The 21,954-nt window shown below is 39.5% G+C and overlaps 1 protein-coding gene across 3 annotated transcripts in view; it reads right to left on the minus strand.

Annotated features, from left to right (window-relative positions):
- Nucleotides 1-21,954, minus strand: part of LOC139226673 (myosin-10) — a 151,815-nt gene that overhangs the window by 10,941 nt on the left and 118,920 nt on the right. For all 3 annotated transcript variants that reach the window (XM_070857595.1, XM_070857594.1, XM_070857593.1), the window contains 15 exons: nt 21,246-21,383; nt 20,068-20,191; nt 18,885-19,056; nt 16,917-17,129; nt 15,578-15,722; nt 14,883-15,089; nt 14,086-14,190; nt 13,137-13,289; nt 10,570-10,818; nt 9,175-9,387; nt 7,472-7,684; nt 6,662-6,823; nt 5,789-5,917; nt 2,671-2,759; nt 56-179 (listed from right to left, as the gene is read on the minus strand). In XM_070857595.1, the coding sequence (XP_070713696.1) occupies nt 56-179; nt 2,671-2,759; nt 5,789-5,917; nt 6,662-6,823; nt 7,472-7,684; nt 9,175-9,387; nt 10,570-10,818; nt 13,137-13,289; nt 14,086-14,190; nt 14,883-15,089; nt 15,578-15,722; nt 16,917-17,129; nt 18,885-19,056; nt 20,068-20,191; nt 21,246-21,383 (2,436 nt within the window). The remainder of the gene's footprint in view (nt 1-55; nt 180-2,670; nt 2,760-5,788; nt 5,918-6,661; nt 6,824-7,471; nt 7,685-9,174; nt 9,388-10,569; nt 10,819-13,136; nt 13,290-14,085; nt 14,191-14,882; nt 15,090-15,577; nt 15,723-16,916; nt 17,130-18,884; nt 19,057-20,067; nt 20,192-21,245; nt 21,384-21,954) is intronic.

Here is a 21,954-nt window from a genome sequence, read left to right on the forward strand (position 1 = left end):
AGATTTACAAGTCAGACCAAGCACAGCAAGAGTAACTAATTGCCAATTATCAAACCTGCATGGTGGTTTTTCGAAATCGATCATTAAGGAGCTCCATGTTGCTCTGTTCTTCTTCAAGCTCTTCCTCTAACTGGGCGATACGAGCCTCCAGGCGACGTTTCTCATCCAATAAAGCAGACCTGAGGAATCAGTGTAGTAAGGAATTCAGGTTAAATATAAGCTCCAACATTATTGCAATTAAATGGATCAGTTCGAGTCAAGATTAGAATCGTTGAGGTTTGCAAGGTCAGTTACCCATCTATACCATAGGTGTGTAGCTTAGGTTCTGGGGAATGTGCTTGCAAATGGTTGCATTTGATATTCTACACATGTCCTAAACCCACATGGTCTGTGCCAGTTTATTTTGATTCAAAGCTAATCAGCTATCTAACCGCTTACCCATTCCCCCCATGGCCCCAAGTTAGCACACTGTCCCTTCACCTGCCCAGGTCATTGATAGCAATACTTGGGTAGCATTGTTCTAGTTTACCCTGTACTCAGAACATGAATAAGTTCAAAGAATAAAGATAATTCAAAGCTAGGCAATTTAACTTAATCTGCATTCTTCACATTTCAAATGAAGCATACTGAAATAAATGAAAATTAGATGGGGTATCATGCACAGAAGTTAGGACCCAACAATTTTGCTTTTGAAAAGCACCTTTGATTTATTTACATTAAAGCACTACACAGGAGGGAACGCTAACTGATGTGCACAGCAATGTTTCACATGCAAGTATTTCTCCTTTTAGCAGCTTTGCATATCCCATTGTGCAGCCTGATTGAGAAATGCCCAGAAAGTAACTTCAAAACAAGTGGAAAGATGCTTTAACCTGCTCTTTCTGCTGCCAAAACCTGCAGAGGAAAAGCTCAATCTGGCAGTCATTCCACTTCTGAATTGTGCAACGGTAGATATATCAGTGGGGCAATTTCCAGACTCAAATGAAGTTAGAAAACTACCTTGGAATAAAGACTCTGGGTAGGTCCCAAGAACTAAAATATAAATTCATTTAGAGGTTTGAACTGAGGGTACATTCGTGAATAGCTAATTTAAGCTCCCAATTGGAAACCAGCGAGCGCATAATTGGGCAGTTTCAAAAGAGTTGGCATAAAACAGAAAAGCATCATGTGATCACCCAACAGTGTAAAGCAAACTGAAACAGGTTTAAACCACCAAGCAGAAGCTGGAGATACTCCAGAAAAAGCAGGGCATCACCATTCTGCCCAAGATCATTTAATAGTTGCCCTGTGAAAACTAACCAAGGAATTACCATAGGGAATAGGAGACTGATGTAAGAGTCATTATTTTTCCATAACCAGGCCAGTAATTAAACTGACTAGCTTGGGATACAATATTTGACTGAGACCACCCATCTTGCAAGGCACAAGTATCCTACCTCTGCTCTTTGCAATGATACCCAAGGAACATTTGGACTGTAATTGTGAAGAGCCATGAATAGGCTACTGTATTTTGCAGTTTTTCAAGCCAAGGTCAGTGGTACAGATCCAAATATTGATGTACTGGCTTATTTTGGTTCAATGAGTCCTCAAAGTGTCAAGTGTAAAATTTCAGTAGGTGCCTTTCATCTGTACATTGCTTGCCCATTTCAAGTTACTTTTTACACAGCTGTCAGGAGAGAACAGGATTGGTTGCTGGTGCTATTCTACAACCTAACTGAGCCTAGTCTCCAGCAACTCCAACAGGACAAAGTGGTCCAATGAGGAGGCTTATACAGCTGGGGATAGGAAACTATATGCAGCGCTGCCTATCTGCAATGGCATGATATTTTCATGCACATAACTAGTACATGGTTTTGCCAGAATTTATTAAACTGGGGCATATGCCTATGTTGCGTGGAAAATGTTTCCCCTTCTCCAGAGTTGTATTTATGTGATTTAAAGAATAGTCTTGTGTCCAGGATTTCTACTGCTGATTACTGTTTCATGACCTCTAGTGGAAAGTGCTTGAATAAACACATTGGTCAAGGACCAGATCAGACGTTGCTGTAATGACAAGTCAAATAGCCTACTGGAACTCGCAGTCTTAGTCTACGCAAGGAAGAGAGCAAACATGACTACTTGGGCCAGAACCAGATCTGGTACATGTGGAACAGCACCAGAGGAAAAGGAAGGGGAAACATCTGGGAGGAAAGATTTTGGTCTTGGGGTAAAACACAACCATGATTAAATTTCATGTGGCAACCAAAGACACTCAAACATGGCAACAGGCCAAGTTTGTGCATTTATATCAAAATCTACATAAGGACCAGTGCATTTCAGATAAATCTGTAGGCGCAGCCAAATAAATTAAGTAAAAATCAAAACATCGGAATTTTACAATTAAAGACAAACCAGATGATATATCTGGACATTAAATTATACAGAAACACACATATCCTTAAGAAAACCACACAACGTCGAAGTGCTTAGTTCCTTTATAAACATCTTGCAGCTGGGTATTAAGTTCAGCCAATTGCAAACTCTGGAGATAGTATCAGACCCAGTTTGTATTGCTGTTGGCACATGAATTTCATTTAGATTTAAACTCTGGATTTAATTTGATAAGTGCTTTAAATAAACATCTCGCTGCACTAAGTACTGGAGCAATGGACCCGTGCCATGCATCCTTACTTTCCAGATGCGCTGTTTGCGATTTCATCTGCCAGTTCATCCCGTTCCTGCTCTGCATGGCGACGTGCTCTCTCCGAGGCAGCCAGTTCCTGAAAAATTAGACAAGTTCAGTGCCCTGCGAAGCTCAACTGCGCAAATCAGTAAGTGAATGGCATTTTAAAAACTTGAATAAAACAGCTGTTTCTTTAGTTCCAAGTGCATTGATCACATTGCAACCCAATTAGAAATATGGCCAACAACTCAAAGCGCAATTTAATGTTGCGATAAATCCAGAGAAATGTTGCCAGTATTCAAATATACGCTACACATGAAAAGTAGTGCTCCAAGTTCGATCAACATTTGGGGCCGGATTTGAGGGTTTTGGCTGCAATTTGACCCTCTGCAGCAAAAACCTGGGCAGGATCCTGGGGTCGTTTGCAGCGGCAATGGGATGTACTGCTGGCAGGGGGGGGGGGGGGGGGTGCGCTGATGTGCAACGTGGATTGAGTTAGTCGTAATTTCGGCACTCTCCCGACCCGTACAGCGACAGGTGCAGCCCTGCCAGCAGCGGTAAGTAAGCAAATCTGCAAAGGTAAGTTAGTTTTTTTTTCCCAGCGATTTGGTAGCCAAGGGTTTTATAAATGTTTCTGCAATGTTTTTTTGATTTACTCCCCCAAGCCTCTTGCAGCGCAAGACCCCAGACTAAAGTTACTGAAACTCGCGTTTTGCGCCGCGAATAATCGTGGAATGTCTCCTTTACCAATGCGCCCCATGTGCAGATGTAAAGGCCGAAAGTTCAGCCTACAAATGGTAGCGCAATGTAAACTGTAATTTTCACGTTTCGCTACCGTTTGTCAAAAAAAAACAAGTTAAAAATCGGGTTGTAGGCTTTTTATAGAAACAGGAGTAGGCTATTCAGCTCTTGAGCCTGTTCTTCCATTGAATATCATGGTTGATCTGTACAAGACAAGAAATAAGAGTACAACAGCATACAGTCCCTCAAGCCTGTACCGCCATGCAATACCAGATCTTTGACCTCATTCCCATATCCCTTGGAGTCCAAATATCCATCCATTTCAGCCTTGAATATATTCAATGAGTGAGCATCCCTCTGGGAAAGGGATTTACAACGCTCGAGTGAAAAAATTCCACCTCATCAGTCTTAAATGGCCAACTGCTTGCAAGATTTTGCTTCCTAGTTCTAGACACTCTAGCCAGGAGAAACAACCTCAACATCTACCTGGTCAAGCCCCTTCAAAATCTTGTATGTTTCAATGAGATCATCTCATTCTTAGACCTATTCTGTTCAATCCATCATGGGACAAGGACAAGGCCCACCACTCTCCTTCCCCCTCTCCCAATCCCAGGAATAAATCTTGTGAATCTTTGTCGTACCACCTCCAAGGCAAGTATGTCCTCTTAAATAAGGAGGCCAAAACTGTGCACATTGCTCCAGGTGTTCTCACCAAAGTCCTGTACAATTGTCGTAAGATTTCCTTACTCTTGTACTGCAACCCCCTTGCAATAAAGGCCAATATGCCATTTGCCTTCCTAATTGCTTGCTGCACCCTGCATGCTAACTTTGTGTTTCTTGTACAAGGACACCCAAATCCCTGAACAAACATTTAAAAGTTTGTCACTATTTTTAAAAAAAAAAGTCTGTTTTTCTATTCTTCCTACTAAAAAGTGAATAACTCAACATCCCTTTGCATCCTCCTCACAGCTTACTGTCCCACCTAGCTTTGTATCCCAACTCCATCCACCCAGGCTCCACATCTCTCAATACCCTTAGCTAGCAAAAATCTATCGATCTCTGATTTTAAATTATTTGAGCTAGCACCTACTGCTCTTTATGGGAGAGTGTTCCACACTTCGACCACCCTTCGTGTGTAGATGCGTTTCCCCATGTTCTCCCCCAAATGGCCTGGCTCCGATTTTAAGGTAATATTCACTTGTCCTAGGCCCCCTCACCAATGGAAAAAGTTTCTCTATTCACCCTCAATTCCTTACAAATTCCGAAAAACCTCAAATAAATCACTCAATCTTCTATATTCCAGGGAATACAAAGTTTATTTAATCTCCTCATAAATCTACCCTCAAAGTCTTGATAACATTCTGGTGAATTTGCACTTCACTCCTTCAAAGGCCAATATATCCAAGCCCTGAATTATACACACTCAACTGTGATCGAACCAGGGTTTTGCATAACTGTAGCAAAATGTCCTCATTTTTATATTCTATCCTTCAAGTTATAAAGGCTAACATTCCACTAATCTTTGATTATTTTTTGTACAAGACTATTATATTTTAGTGATCTGTATACATGGATCCCTAAATCTCTTTGGACCATCGCTGTTCCTAGTTTTTCACCATTTAAAAAAAATTATTTGGATCTGTCCTGGTTAGGTCCAAAATGGATGACCTCACATTTACCAGTGTTGAAATTCATCAGCCACAGTTTTGCCCATCTATCGATGTCTTTGTAATTTTATGTTCCCGTCTACACTGCTTACTATAGCAATTTGTGTCATCAGCAAACTTGGATATATTGCTCTCTATTATGTTATCCACGTCAATAGTGAATTTTTAATGCTGATAGGCAATTGATTTGTTAAAATTCTAGTATTCAAGTTTTGTCTGGCCAATTCATGCATCTTGAAATAATCAGTTGCTCCGATACTGAAGACACAGAAAAATTCTTCCAAGGGAGACTTTTTGGGTCAGTCATACTGCTGTGCAAGATTTACAAACAATATATTTCTGTCCATAAATACACAACTTCAACAGTCAAGGCAGCTCAATATAGTTTGTTGTAGTTGGAAGCTCAAATCTTTCAGAGTTTTGTTCCTCCCCCTCCAGCAACTGGCCTCAGAATTGTTGTAGGTCACACCCAAAGATTTCTGTACATTTAGATGAATTAAGAGCTTACCAGTTACCTAAATGATTAGACCCAGAGTTCATTTGTATGGTGTCTCAAATTTGCAGATATTTCTATGCACAATTTGATCAGTAGCATTATACATGAGATTTTCATCTGCATAGATATTCCTGGAAACACCAGACAGGCTTTAGCTCGTTTAACACCAGCAATGATGGACAGGCATGTGCATGTACAATATGGTAGATTGTACCAACAAACCTCATGAAGCTGTAGAATTTCTGCCTCCAGACTTTTCAGTTTCTTTTCATTCTCCTTTGACTGAGCAAAGATCTCATCTCTGGAAACACGAGCCTCTTCCAGCTCACGTTGATAGTCTTTCATCTGTGCCTGAAAAGGTTTCAAGAGAATGGTTTATTTTAATTCTTTACACGATTACATCTATGTCAATCCTGTGTGTGTAAATTTAGAAGTAATTTTAAATGAAGTGAATAACTATCAATTACCCATATTTCTCTGGGCTAAGTGTGAAAATGCACCTTGGATCTTTCCCATAAACGTCTCGGGTTTTGTAATTTTGCAGTGACTTTATATGGGAAAAAAAATTTAAGATCCTATCAAATCCATCTGCGTTATCAGAGTCACAAAATAAAACAACGATTGACAAGAACAAGTTCCATTCTACTTAGGTACAAGTTAGTGCCAGTGCAGAAGGTTGTGGGTTGAAGTTCCTTTATGGACTTGGGCACATAATCAAGGCCAATACTTAAGCACAGTTCTGAGGGACTGCTGCATTGTGAAGACGCTGCCTTTCAGATGAAACATTAACTGACGATTGCTCCAGTGGGTGTTAAGAAACTCCATGGCACTGTTGAGGGGCAGAAAGTTTCCCTGGTGTCCTGCATAACGTTCCTCCCTCAAGCACTGCAACAAAATAGCTTATCTGGCCATTCATTGCGAGCCCTTACTGTGCGCAATTGGCTGCCGCTTTTAACTATACAACGGCGATGACTTCAAAAGTAAGCTAGCTACTGCAGTGTGCCGTTTATTTAGAATAGTAATGAAATGTTTAACTTGGTTGGAAACCAAAGATACATTTGGTGGTAGAGACAATTTATGCAATAGTAAAATTACCTGAAGTCTGCGGAGCTGTTTGATTGCCTCATCACGACTCTTGTTAGCGGCTTCAATCTGTGCTTCCAGATCTTTCAGGTCCATCTCTAGTTTCTTCCTCGCAGCAACAGCTTGTGCTCGCTGCTTCCGTTCATCTTCTAGCTCTGCCTCAAGTTCACGAACCTATGGGTTTACAGAATTAATCTCATGTTCACTGCTCTATTTTCTGCCCTGAAGTCACGAAACCCATATGCAGCCTCCTATAGTAAGGTGACATTGCAGAGTACGCGAACTTCAGACCTAAAGCCAAAATGTCAGATTCACTTATATTTGTTGTTCTTCGGGATAGCATTATTTTACAGCCCCATTACATTTAGCAGCACAACTGAGGACTAGTTTAAGTGACAGGAGCATTAATGTTACTTGACTTAATGAACTGCTAAACAGCTAGGCTAAAACGTCCAATTTCTCAATACTAAATACAAAATAGTTTGACAAAAAGGAATTCCCAATTTTGCCTTTGCATCCTCAGCCCTGGGTGGATGGACACTCCGCCCGCACAAGACTATACAGGAAATTGGAGGGGGAAGCCTGGAACCTGGTGTATCTGAGTCACAGTCCAGTTTGCAGCCATTCAAGCCAGCTCCTGCTGAAGTTGTGACAGTGGATCCACTGGACTGTTAACACCTCTATTTTAAATTTTGGCACAAGAGGCTATGAAAGCTATTACTCCAAGCTATACATTTCACCAATTTACCTTGTGATAATATATACGACGATATTAGAAAGAATGTCTTGCTGGAAGAAGTTAGAGTGCACTAATTAATTTACCTGTTTAACTAACATTCTCCTCTTCTCTTCATTCTGCTCATCCCTGGCCTGCAGGTCTCGCTCAAACTGGGCTTTCATGGCCTGCATATTGACCTCCAAACGAAGCTTAGCATCTTCAGTGGCCTGCAGCTCATCCTCCAGTTCCTCAAGCTGAGTCCTCATCTCCTCCACCTGCTGCTCCAGGGCCCGCTTGGACTTTTCCAGTTCATGCACCTACCATTATGGAAACAACAGCATCAGACACTGCTATTTATAGATGAACTCCCGATCTACTCCATGGTCACAAAATTGGTCTTCAATAGCTAGCGGCCTCCATTGCAATAACTGGACATCTCTGAAGCCCAATATTTCCCCCAAAATGGAGGCAAGACTCATCTTCGCTTGCCAATTAAAATATCTCCCATGCCAGTTCTTTGGCACATCAATGCAAACACCTAGGTGTTTACTAGTGTGATGTCAAATGTCTTCAAATCAGCAGGTGTGTATATGTTTATACCATTTCAGCAACATTTGATTTGTACTAGTCTTTAAATTAGCATCACATCAGTACAAACCTTGCTTGAAACAGGACTAAAGCATCCAAAACAGCCTTCCTGATTTATGTATGGTGAAACTAAAATAATATCATACCCAACATTAAAGCAAGCGTGTACTGTAATGTCATTAGAATTTTTTAAAATTTGGATTTTATGTTTAAGAAAAAATATTCGAGTTAATATTTGAATTCTAAAATGGCTGCAGATGTAAAGTGATAACTAAACTAATTAGGCACGTGATTTATTCAGATTTAATTTGATGGCTTAATCGAAAAGTGCTCATATTCCCAGTGAATCATTCCCATTCGGAATGGGAATTTATTGGGGTTCTGACTTCAGGCAAGGTTCGTGCTGTAAAATGAAAATTCATATCTACACATACATAAAATGAATATTATTCTAGGAATAACTCCTGAAATTGCCACAATGAATACTGGGAGAAAGTATACACTCATTCTATTATATGGTCACCATTTAGATTTCAAGCTAGCATTTTTAGTATTCAATAATTAGTATTGATCTTTGTACTGAAGTCTTTCCACAATTTCCAATGCAAATGGCAAAAATAGTCAATTGTCTTGCAATCTAGGTACAATCAAATCAAGGACCTATCCGGTACTATTTACTCAGACTGCTTGTAACAAAATGGTAAGTTCTTGATTTTCACTCATTGGTTCCCTTTTGCTCCCTCATCATTGTCCATTCTTAAAATTTAGCAGTTTTCCAATATATGCAATATGTGTTCTATTGCATAAGTGGTTGCTGCTCATACAACTGCATTTTAAACTTACAAAACTGTATCCTGCATGACTTAAAATTAGTTCTATACACAAAATTTAAATAAAGTACTTCACATACCCACTCATTGCTTAATGTCAAGTCCTTTCAAGCATAAAAACAAACATTAAGGTGACTTGGGACAGTCTTAATAAAAATTCTAAATGGAAATGACAAACACTGTTGTAACTGCAATGCTGCTATTTACAATACACTTGCTATGTAGTAAAATGTTAATCTATATAAGTTCTTTATAAAACTCAACCACTGGTGATTGGACTACTGCTAATCGGAGCCATTATATGAAGGCTAGATGAAATAAAGTACAAACTAATCAAGTTTATTTTACTTATTATGCACTATTCAATAATGTATTCTAAATCAACTTACATTCTTGCCCACATCATCCTTGGAGCTCATCAGATCCTCCATTTCAGCACGGAGTTGCTTGTTGTGCCTTTCCAGCTCTTCTTTAGCTTCAAGAGCTTCATCCAGAGATCGGGTTAACGACAGGGTCTTTGTCTCCTTTTCTCTGGCTTCAGCCTCGGCCCTATCCCTTTCCTCAGCATATCGAGCAGAAATATTCTTTTCCTCAGCCAACATCTACCAAACATATCAATGTTAATTTGCAGTTAAGAAGTGGCAACAATCCCCAAACTGCAGAAAGATAGCCATCTATAACTTAACATTTAAGGTAATATGAAAGTTAGTTTAAAATCCATTCAGAATTCCATGAAATGATATTTCAAATGCAATTGTTTTAATGCTATTTAGGTTCTGCCAATTTAGTAATTTCAACAGAATGACAGTACAGATGTGCAAAGATCATAAAGTATAGAGAAGCTGTTAAACTATAGTCCCCTCGAGTGCCATAGGAATGTATATTTAAATTTGGCTAACCAGTATGCAGAACCATAAAATTGTTGGACCCAATTTTGGCCATGACTTGCATCATTTTTTTTGGATTAAGTTGTTCTTTCTGGCATAAGTTAAAAAATGCCATTTTCCCCAAAAAATTTGCTCGAGTAAGTCAGTTAGGTACAATTTGTTAGTTCAGTTTCCCCCCCCCCCCCCCCCAAAAGGGGGCACTCTCAGCCACTTACAGCAGTTTTGCCCATTTATAAACTTACTCCAAATCGACTTAAGTCAGTGTATGTGGCCAGCTCTGAAAAATCGCAGACAGTTTTAAAAAAAAAAAGTGTAGGTTAGTACAGTTAAAGCACCAAGACTTACAAAGCACTAAAAGCACAAAAAGTAATAAGCAATCAATCAATAACAAATAAAAAAGTAATCCTACCTTTATGCCAGAATCAAGTTTTTTTTTTTTTAAAAACAATCTCCCCCCCCCCCCCCCCCCAAACTCTCAAGCACAACCATCAATAAATAAAAAATAAACCTGAACTCAGCGGGTCGGCTAGACAGTGCGGGAGGCCACTCGGCCGGGGATAGGGTGCGGCGAGATTGGGGCATCCTTCAGCCGGGGATAGGGGCAGAGAACATCGGGTCCGTCTCAGAGCCCACAGGACACGCTGGGAGGGCAGGAGCATGCGCGCAGACGCCGGCACTGGCCTGTTGCTCCGCCCCCCCCCCCAATGCAGGGGCTCGGAAGAGCGTCCAGGATGGGGCGACCTTTTTCCGGCACCGTTTCCAGCATGGTTAAAGCAAGTGCGCCAAAAAAAAAAGGGGTTGAGCAAAATTGAGCCCGTTGAATCAATAATTTTGCTGCATTTAAAACCCATTTGTTGCTATTTCACTTGAGTAAATCAAGTAGTCAAAGGAACGGACCTGATCAAATTTTTTCTGTTTTTTCTCAAGGTTGGAAACAATTTGGCGTTGATGGTCTAGGTCTACCAAAAGATCATCAAGTTCCTGTTGAAGACGGTTTTTGGTCTTCTCCATCTTATCATAGGCCACTGCTTTCTCCTCAAAGCGCTGATTGAGAGCCTCTACATCCTTCTGAAGTTTCCTTTTGGCTTCTTCCAGGCCATCGATGGTACCCACGTCCTCATCCACTTTCTTCTTTGCATCAACCAGCTAAGTTACAAAGCAGATCACATATTGCACTTAACTTCCATTTTGGAATTCAGTGACACATTTTTGCAATGCCACAATTTTACATCTTTGAAATACAAAACCATACTCCAGTGTATGACCTAGAATACAATTATAAAAATATTTAAACAGGAAGTATAATTTGTTATTTGACAAATACGTGGGGTTTTTGGCAACTTTTTCCCCAGTACAATTTCCAAAAGTGATGAGGTTAAACTCAATACGATTCATAGACCAAATTGCTTGGTGAACACCAGTCTTGCATAACATAATAGGAACAGGAGTAGGCCATACGGCCCCTCGAGCCTGCTCCACCATTCAATATCATGGTTGATCTGATCATGGACTCAGCTCCACTTCCCCACCGCTCCACATAATCCCTTATTCCCCTCTCAAGAAACTGTCTATTTCTGTCATAAATGTATTCAATGTCCCAGCTTCCACAGCTCTGAGGCAATGAATTCCACAGATTTACAACCCTCAAAGAAATTTCTCATCATGCCTCTAAGATCATGCCCTCTAGTTCTCATCTCCCCCACCAGTGGAAACATCCTCTGCATTAACCTTGTCAAGACTCCTCAATCTTATGTTTCAATAAGATCACCTCTCATTCTTCTGAATTCCAATGAGTAGAGGCCCAACCTACTCAACCTTTTCCTCAAGTCAACCCCCTCATCCTAGAATCAATCTAGTGAACCTTCTCTGAACTGCCTCCAAAGCAAGTATATCCTTTTGTAAATATGAAAACCAAAACTGCATGCAGTATTCCAGGTGTGGCCTCACCAATACCTTGTATAGCTGTAGAAAAACTTCCCTGTTTTTATACTCCATCCCCTTTGCATTAAAAGGCAAAGATACCATTGGCCTTCCTGATCACTTGCTGTACCTGCAGACCATCTTTTTGTGTTTCATGCACAAGTATCCCCAAGACCCACTGTACTGCAGCACTCTGCAATCTTTCTCCATTTAAATAATAACTTGCTCTGATTTTTTTTTTCTGCCAAAGTGCATGACCTCTCACTTTCCAACATTATACTCCATCTACCAAATTTTTGCCCACTCACTTAGCCTGTCTTTGTCCTTTTGCAGATTGTGTGTCCTCCTCACATTGCTTTTCCTCCCTTCTTTGTATCAGCAAACTTGGCTATGTTACTCAGTCTCTTCTTCCAAGTCGTTAATGTAGATTGTAAATAGTTGGGGTCCCAGCACGGATCCCTGCGGCGTCCCACTAGTTACTGGTTGCCAACCAGAGAATGAGCCATTTATCCTGACACTCTGTTCTGTTAGTTAGCCAATCCTCTATCCATGCTATTACCCCCAACCCCATGATCTTTTATCTTGTCCAGTAACCTTTTATGTGGCACCTTGTCAAATGCCTTCTGGAAGTCCAAATACACCACATCCACTGGTTTCCCTTTATCCACCCTGTGCATTACATCCTCAAAGAACTCCAGCAAATTTGTCAAACATGACATCCCCTTCATAAATCCATGCTGACTCTGCCTGACCAAATTTTGCTTATCCAACTGTCCTGCTACTGCTTCTTTAATAATGGACTCCAACATTTTCCCAACTACAGATTAGGCTAACTGGTCTATAGTTTCCTGCTTTTTGTCTGCCTTTTTTTTTTTAATAGGGGCGTCACATTTGCAGTTTTCCAATCTGCTGGGGCCTCCCCAGAATCCAGGGAATTTTGGTAAATTACAATCAAATGCATCCACAATCCCTGCCGCTACTTCTCTTAAGACCCTAGGATGCAAGCCATCAGGTCCAGGGGATTTATCTGCCTTTAGTCCCATTATCTTACTGAGTACCACCTCCTTAGTGATGATTGTGTCAAGTTACTCCCCCCATAGCCCCTTGACTAGCCACTGATGGAATATTGTTAGTGTCCTTACTGTAAAGACTGATGCAAAATATTTGTTCAGAGTTTCTGCCATCTCAGTGTTCCCCAGTCTCGTCCTCTAGGGGACCAACATTTACTTTAGCCACTTTTCCTTTTTAATATACCTATAGAAACTCTTGCTATCAGTTTTTATATTTTGTGCTGTGCAGAGTTGTCACTAAACATGGCAAGAAAAGAGTGTTAGCTAATACCATTTTCACAACCTTGCCTTTTCTATGGTAATCTATTCTAATCTGCTGTTAAGGCATTTTGACTATTTTGATTTGAACTTGTATTTGAATTGGTGTCAGTCAATTTAATTCCATAGACATTTATTCGTCTATAAAAAGCAATACTGATTCCGCAGGTCTAATAACTACAACTGGAGTTGTTCCCATATGGTCCAGCAACAAACCTGCATATGGAGAGTTGCTAGCTGTTTTTCAAGGTTCTTCTTTACTTCCTCCTCTTCCTCTTGCTGTTCTTGGAGATTGTTCTTGTCTTCTTCCAGCTGTCGAATGCGACTGCTTAGATTCAACTTCTGTCGTGTCTCCTCCTGAAGCAGCTCCTATTAACAAGTAAAATATTTAGACAAAAACTATATTTATGTAGGTATACTTGAACCTCATTGCTAAATTAGTGATTTTGTTGGTGATTAGTAAAATGAGACAAAATGCTGGATGCCATTGATTACTGCAAAAAAAAAAAACACCTTCAAGTTGTGGCAGGTTAAGTCATCGAAGTTAAAAATGTCAAAATGTCAGTGAAATTCAAAAAACTACTACTTTCCTTCCATAGCATCTCTTCCCCCACCCTGCCAATTCACAAAGCTATTATTTTTTTTTTAAAGATAGAAAGTAGACTTTCCCAGGCTGCAAGAATCAGCTTTAATAGGAGTAAAAACAGCCCTGCAATTTTATCCCTCAACCCACAGTTGGCCAAGAACAATTACCCAATAAAATGCAACGTTTTATTTTATCCACAGGGTACGAGCTCAAACACGGACATTTAAGAACATAACAGTAGCAGGAGGTAGCTATTCGGCCCCGCGAGCCTGCTCTGCCATTCAATATTATGGCTGATCTCGACCTCAATTCCACTTTCCTGAACTATCCCTATATCCCTTAATATTTGTATTTAGGTTTCTATAATAGGGTGTGTTTTGCATGAAGCAGCCACTCTTGGTAATGAAAGGGGAACATTCCAAGATTCCTATTTAGCTCAAGCACTCCTTCCCGGACATTGCTACCCTCTATATGAAGTGATCCATTTCTCCTCATTCCTACCAAAGAAAATTAATTGAACTGTTGGTTAAAGATTGATATTTTTGTTAAAAGACTTCATTTAACAGATAGTTCACATACCTGTGTATCTTGAAGTGCAGATTCCAAATTGGCAGTGTCTTTGGTTAGTTTAATTGCTTTTTTCTCAGCTTCCTCGAGAAGCCCAGAGGCATTGTCCAATTCATTCTAAGAAAAGCGATAGTTATATTTACACGGTGTACCTCTTTGCAAAACAAATCTCAGGTCTCAGTTTTTTATTTGACAAGCAAATCTACTTAACCCCAATCTTAATTCTATATTTATAACGCTAAAAGCTTTTCAGGGCCAGATCATGGACAATAGGTGCATATTCTAGTCTACTGCCACCTCTTTCTAATTGTCCCCATCAGATAATAGGAAATTACATTTTATAAAAATTCTGACGAGTAATTGTGGTTTATTTAGTATCTTCCATAAGTGTTCAAGATTGTCAAAAGCTAACTAAATCTGGACTCAATGAATATACAAACAGGTTATTTTTAGAATAGTAAAGGTTGCCTTTACTAACGACCTCCCATGTGTCATATATGCCCATCATTTTCAGTGGGTGTTTTAAGACTAAAATGACGTGCCACTGCACCAAAGACAATAAAGTGTGTTTCTTAATTTAATGCAGAACTATTAACTGAAAAATCAGCAAATATTGTAAAAAACACAAGCAAACCCATTCAAGCACTTCAATTAAATTCAATTCAATGACAAGCAGTCAGAGATAAAGAACCAGAATCCAACATATTCCAAAGTACAGAAAATGGTCTACCATTTATTGTGGTTCAACTAGTGCAAATTTTAGTATTCGTATGGGACACCAAACAAGTTAAAGTAAAGTTTTGTCTTACCTGAAGCTTGAGTGTTTTATCAAAAAGCTCAGACTTTGCCTTTTCACTTTCTGTATACTTGATTTGGAGCTCCTGTACATGAGATTCAAGCTTCTTCCTTTTATGCTCCGAATCAGCTTTTGTGTGCTGCAAACTCTTCACCTCACTGGCCAACTCTTTGTTATCATTTTCCAAGCACTGTTTGCTCTTCTCCAAGTTGCCTTTGTGCTGTTTATAAAAAGTGGAAAGAAGAATTGATAAAGGTGATTATACTTAAACTTGCGTGCATGTTCACACTTGTATAAGTGTTCACCAGAACTTTAATGGCTAAGGTAATAAAATGTAGCTCATTGTAGCAGAGAACAAAAGATTTGAGAGAAATAATTCTGGGCACCTCCTGAAACCATTTTATGCTATATTGTGTGATACTTGTTCTCAGCCCAAGTGTTCTTATAAATTCTTGGCAACCATTGCTCATTGTTAGCAACTAGTTACTGATATGAAAAATATTTTGTACATTTGCCAATCATCTCTACCCATTTCCCAACATCTGCCAATTTAAATTGGAGCCAAATGTTTCGTTGCACGCACAGATTGTGCTAAAAGCATCTCCATCTTAAATGGGCTCAATGGCATGTTTCTGTGCTGCAGCATTCTATGATTCAATTTCAAAACGCAATTATTTTTTGAAAGCAAGGATAGTTCAAGGTACTGACTCTCTTGGCTTGTTCAAGTTGTTCGGAGACCTCCTCCAGAGCAGTGCTGTGTCTCTGGCGGATATCCTGGATTTGAACTTCATGGGCCTTGGTCTCTTCTTCAATGGCCTTCTTCAGCTCAGCTACCTCCTGCTCACGTTTGGTCCTGTAATTAATTCAGACAAGAGGGAATTTAGCATGTATTTCTTCCCCAAAATAGCAACTGGCTTTACTCAAGTTATCAATTTCAAAGCACATTTCTACCAACCTATCACAAAATCTGTAAGTGTACCAGCATGTGGTGGCACTGGGCACACAGAACTGGATGGTTCCAGGATTGGGTGTGTGTGTGCTGGGACAGATCAGGCTTAGCTGTGATGATTCCATGTCATTATACCTGCTGACTACCATTGTCCAGATCTAAAGCAGGACAAACATCCAGTTGCAGGAGATGCCAGTCCCCATGGAATCATATTCCACTGCAAGTCCTCATGTTCAAAACAGGAGGACTAAGGGCAGAAAAAAGTCAAAATAAAAAAAACTTGCTTGATTACATCACATCATGGAATCATCTATGAAATGTTAATGTAGAATAGTTTTGAAGTTGCATTCTGTTGACAATTCATTCCAATGTGTTTTTTTTTGAGGGGGCATGATGAGATTAACACCCAGTTACTATAAAATATTTTCTGTAGATCATCAAGTTAAACAATGTGATTGTTTGCAAAAGCAAAGTGTAGATAATAGGATACATTTCAAAGTCCTTGTCTGCCACCAGTTTTCCAAAATGCACTGATATTAAGTCAGGAACATTGCCATGGGTCAGTACTCAAAACAAAATCTATCCTCATGTACATGAGTGGCTACTGTCGGAATCAAAGCCAAACAACGTGCCTACAGCATTCAGTTTGAAGAAGTCAAGATCCTTCTGTAAAGTGTTCCATTATTGCACCATACTGTAAATTTAGTCAAGATTTTAAATTATTGTTTAAATTTCAGATTTGTTTTTGCAAGGAGCAAATTATTGAACAGTTATGGTGCATCCCGAGTGGAAATCTTTTCTAGTGTTGCATACGGGTTAAATTTGTTTACTAAATTAGATGGTTATTTCACATACATTTCATTCACAAAATCCCATTCAAGTCTAAACTATTGTTTTAAAGATACCACCTGGTTAGAGCTATTTATAAAAATCTTTTCAAAGTTCTGTACTTTTTGTTTTAAGCTGATGAGATTCAAACAAGTCCGATAGCAAAATGCATTATATTACAAAACTTTGTATACCCAAAGCAAGTCTCCCGTTATCTACTTTTTCCAACAACTTGTATTTATTTTTATCCAGTTCAATAGCTGGTTTCACCTTAGTTCCTGTTGGGCTGCTGTGGTATCCAAAGTATCCTCTAGTTCAGTCTTCAAAGCCTCCAGCTCTTCACTCAGGTCTCTCTTCTGCTTGTCAGCTTTGTTGCGAGCACCCTTCTCAGATTCCAGGTCTTCCTGCAGCTCAGAAATCTGGACCTGCAGCTCCCGGATTAGTTTCAGAGCATTATTCTTCTGAACAGCTTCATCGTCCCCTCTGAAAGTAAATCACAGATTCAGGAACACGACATACATTCGTAAACTCTATTCGGGATGACTAGTTCATCCAGGTGGATATTTCAGACCAAGTTCAAGCACTAATCTTAGGTGAGCCACCATTTCAAACAGAATTGAAAACATGGCATTGCAGATTTGATGTTCATGGAGCAGAGGATCATACAGTTTACAACCAATGCTTCATGGTACAGAATTATGTAGAATATTCTGGCAAGGTTCAGGAAAAAGGTCAACATGGAAATGGATTTGTGAACATTATTTTAAGATTAGCAAATTCAAAGACATTAAATAAAATTGGTTGCAGATATATATTTCGGTAGCAATATTCAGTTTCCTCTCTGGATTGCAGAAATGAATACAATTGTAATTCTCTAAAATGGCAAACATGACCATTGCTTAAGAGATTTTTTTGCATTAATGCGACAAACATTGAAGGAAAATGTGTTCACTTGGAGGTTGTAAATACAATGCTGCTAAGTTCTGCAAGATTTCTATTTTATTACAATCTGCAGAATTACATTTAATTTTTTAAGAACATGCTTGGCATACCAATGGGGGAATGGTGCCAAACACAACAGGCACTTTTTATCAAGGAAGCCATAAAAGCAATCTTCCAGAACACTACTCTGCACAGTTTTGTTTTTATGGGGCTTGCTAAAAATAAACCCCAAGGGCTAAACTTTCCCCTTAATTTTCAGCGGTACAGCGATTTTTGGTAGAGAAACCGCCCAGCGAAAGTTTCCCCCTTAGGTTTTAAAAAAAAATGGTACCACCCAAATCTCAAAACAACCGCTGGGAGCATAATATATTCACATATTCCTTTTTGCCTGCTTGGCTATCTAAGCCTGCTATATCTAAATATGGATCAGCTGTATCCATTTTTTCCAAGTAAATGGAACTACATATGCAAGGTTAATATATTGCACCAAATGTGCACATCACTTGTTTTAATAGCGTAATTTCTGCCACGACATCTTCAATTAAAATAATTGAAAAATTGAAAAAATGAACTGAAAATACATCTACCGACTCTTTGCAGAGCACATCTTGCCCACCAGACTAGAAGTGGGCACACTTCAGGATATGACAATTCACAAAAGCCCCTACACAACACTGCTACTCAACTACTTAATCCACAAGATTTCCTGGACAACAGTCTGAAGCCAATGCACATTACTGTGACGGGAAAGTTATATTGCTATACTATTCTGATGGGAAAACTGGATTTAAAAAGTAATTGCCCAACTTTTCCTTGGAATTCTTTTACCGCTGTCAGCTTCTATAATATTGCTTTTTTCACTGAATGATCAAGACGCCATTCACAAACTTCAGTGGTTCTGGTCAGTAATTGGCCAAGTGGTAAAGATTTGTGGGATGGGATTGATAGTCAGTTTCCCTTGCACTCTTTCCTTCCTCCCACCCCCACCTCCCCCAAAAAAGCCAAGTCCTTGAATTGTAGCTTCAATTCTTAAATTGTCCACTCAATGAAGAGACACAAATTGGCAGAGTTTAAACCACAGCAACCATTTGAACTCAGACATTTGATGTGGAGTTTAACAAGTCACTGTCCATCCATAGATCCTAGTGTGGGGTTCAAAAAAAAAAAACAATGGAAACATAAGATGCCTAACTGTGCCTGTGAAGCTTAGAAAGTTAAAAATCATTGAGGGGGGTCACTAAGTTTTCAAATGTGGAATAAATTGTTCAATAGGAGATGGACTTTTAGATCTCAGACCTGGCAAGGGCAGCCTGCAGCTCCTCCTCTTTCTTTGCCAGTTGAATCTTCAGTTCTTCGATCTGCTGCTGAAGCTCAGCAATTTGATCTTGTAGATCAGTGGTCTCACCATCCAGCTTCCGCTTTGATTTCTCCAGTTCTTGTCTGGTTTTCTCCTCCTTCTTCAAACGTTCTACACAAAAATAATGTGAGCGACTAGAAAGTCCATCCAGAAAAATATTCCACTTTATATCCCCACGTAATTATGAATTTTAACAACTGCATCAGTAGGACGTAAGCTACAATTTTGATTGAATTCTCTGACAACTATATCATACACATGAAACCCATTTAAGGTGTACAATTCAAGCTTTCTGAATACCAAGCTGCTCCACCTCGGGGAGAAAACAGATTTGAAATAAGTCGCCAGAATTCTCACAACTGATTGCTATCTGGCACCCCCTGCTGGATAGGGGCATATGTGGCTAGTGCACAAGGACAAGATTTGACAACAAAGTCCTCACTTAAATAAACTGGCAACTTTCACACAAGAGATGGCCACTTACAAAGCAAAGGTAGATTGCTGATGTCTCTGGAACCATATCCCAAGTATAATTCAGCAACCATATGACAGGAAGAGAATACAAGGGAAAAAAAAAACTTAAGGAAACCTTTCTGGTAACGGTCACCAAAGAATCAAAGACTTATACCTGTAGTCAATATTTCAGTATGACAACTAAACAGGAAAGGGGTCAAGCAAGAGAAATTAACAATGATCTGAACTAGGTTTTTATAATAAAAACAGCGCATAAAATGGATAATGGGTGAAGAAAAAAGCAAAAGGTCATTACACCCATCAAGACCCATGCAGGATTAATTCAGACTTTTTCTTTCTAACCGCTCCCCCACTCCTCCCCTCCCCCGGCCATAAAGGAAACCAAACATTCTGGGATCAGTTCTGATGAGTCACACTTGAAATTTGAACTTTGCATTTTGTAGATTAATTTGGTTGCATTTTTTGTTTATTTGTAATTTTTCAACAGTCAAAGTTCACTTATTAAACACTAGGTGCATCTACTTCAGGTCCAACACATCTCCAGGATGAATTATTCAAATGCATGACAGTTACATGCACTCAAGTTCATTCATCACGTTATTTTGATTCTTTGGGCACCGTATCAGGACTTTGCAGAGGATGCCTCACCTTCCAAATCGGTAATCATCATTTCCTGCTTATTCTTCACTTTACTCAGGTTCTTTGCCTTTTCCTCCTCCTCTGCCAGTTGGGAAGTAAACTCAGAAATCCGGTCTTCAAACAATTTTTTCTCCTATTTGTTTTTTAAAAAAAACATTGAATGAAACCAGTATTTAATTCTAGAATTGATTTCCAGATTCATAAACTAGCTGCTTTCCCAATAACTTCAAATCCAAAGCTACTCTCATCCAAAGTAGGAAAAACTACTTAAATCAGTTATCTATAATCCAAGTCAGAATGGAATAATTAAAGTAGTAACTTTAAATGAGATCCCAGGTTGGGTAAAATAATGACTTGCATTCATAGTGTCATCCCAAGGCATCTTCCAGCCAATGAAGTACTTTTTGAAGTGTAGTCACTGTTGTAATGTAGGAAATGCAGCAGCCAATTTGAACACAGCAAGCTCCCACAAACAGCAATGTGAGGAGCAGATAATTTGTTTATAGAGATGTTGATTGAGGAAAATATTGGCCAGGACATCGGGGATAAATGACCTGCTCTTCGAAATAGTGCCATAGGATCTTTTGCGTCCACCTGAGGGGGCAGACATGACCTCGGTTTAATGTCTCATCAGAAAGACAGCACTCCACTGGAGTGTCAGCCTAGATTTGTGCGCTCAAGTCACTGGAATGGGACTTGAACCCACAATCTCCTGGGCGAGTGCACTAGCCACTGCGTATGTTAAAGTATGTTAAAGTTCTAATGGTCTCACTGCAACTTATCCTTACAAACAACCTTTAGGAAACAATTTTCATTGGTCCTCAGAGTTGCTGAGGAATGCTGAGTGAAAAAATACAAGCGATAGAATAAACCAAATGAATATTGAAAGCGAGACATACCACCCAGAATATTTGTTCAATAATTTAAAGATGTACACAGGGATATAAATAGGAGCAGCAGGCGGCCATCTGGCCCCTTTAACCTGCTCCACCATTCAATAAGATCATGGCGGATTTTTGGCCTCAGCTCCACTTTCCTGCCTGCTCCCAATAACCCTAGACTCCCTTATCATTCAAAAATCTATCTCCGCCTTAAATATGGCATAAAGGTCTTTGTCTTAGAGTGTTAGAAGTTACTACAATTTTCAACAAACAATTTTGCTATTCTAATCAAATACTGCAACTCACTTTGCCTAATTTTGAATTCTGGTCCTCCAGCAGCAAGACATCCTCTTCAATTTTCTTCATTTTAGCCTCTGCTGTTACTTTCTCGAGTTGAAGCTTCTGCCGAGCTCCTTCCTCTTCATCAAGCTGCTCTTCTAGATCCTGGTATGCAGAAAATATTAGTCAATTAATGGTTTCAGGATCGTGCCCAGATCAATCAAGAGTTAGATGCCCATTAGTAAGCCAACCTTGATCAGTGTGCTACGCTGGTAAATACACTTGGCATAGGATTCAAAGCATAAAGTCTTTACAATACTTTATATTGAGAATTATTCTAAAGTAGTACATCCATGAAGAATTTTGCCATTATAAACCATTTATAAGAGAGAGTTTTGGGATGGGGGGGGGGGGGGGTGCGTGAAGGACAATGAGGGAGAAATGGCCGGTTGGGTGGGGGAGGGTGAGAGAACAAGATGGGGAAGAGACACCAAGATGACTGAAGACAACAACTTTGTTATCACTCCAAGATAGAAAATTATTCTCAATTTTGACATTTTGGATAGTATTGATCCAGTGAATAAAATATTTGCTGTAGCTTTCCCCTCAGCTTAAAAACATGGTTAAGAGTTACACGTCACCAATGGCTAAATTTGCCAATTTAGTGTCAAAATTGAAGGTCTGTGTTGGATTGAAATTACCCAATCTCATTGCATATTTAGGAACCTCACTGAAG

The sequence above is a fragment of the Pristiophorus japonicus genome, chromosome 16, assembly GCF_044704955.1.
Source record: "Pristiophorus japonicus isolate sPriJap1 chromosome 16, sPriJap1.hap1, whole genome shotgun sequence".
Classification (NCBI taxonomy): Eukaryota; Metazoa; Chordata; class Chondrichthyes; family Pristiophoridae; genus Pristiophorus; species Pristiophorus japonicus.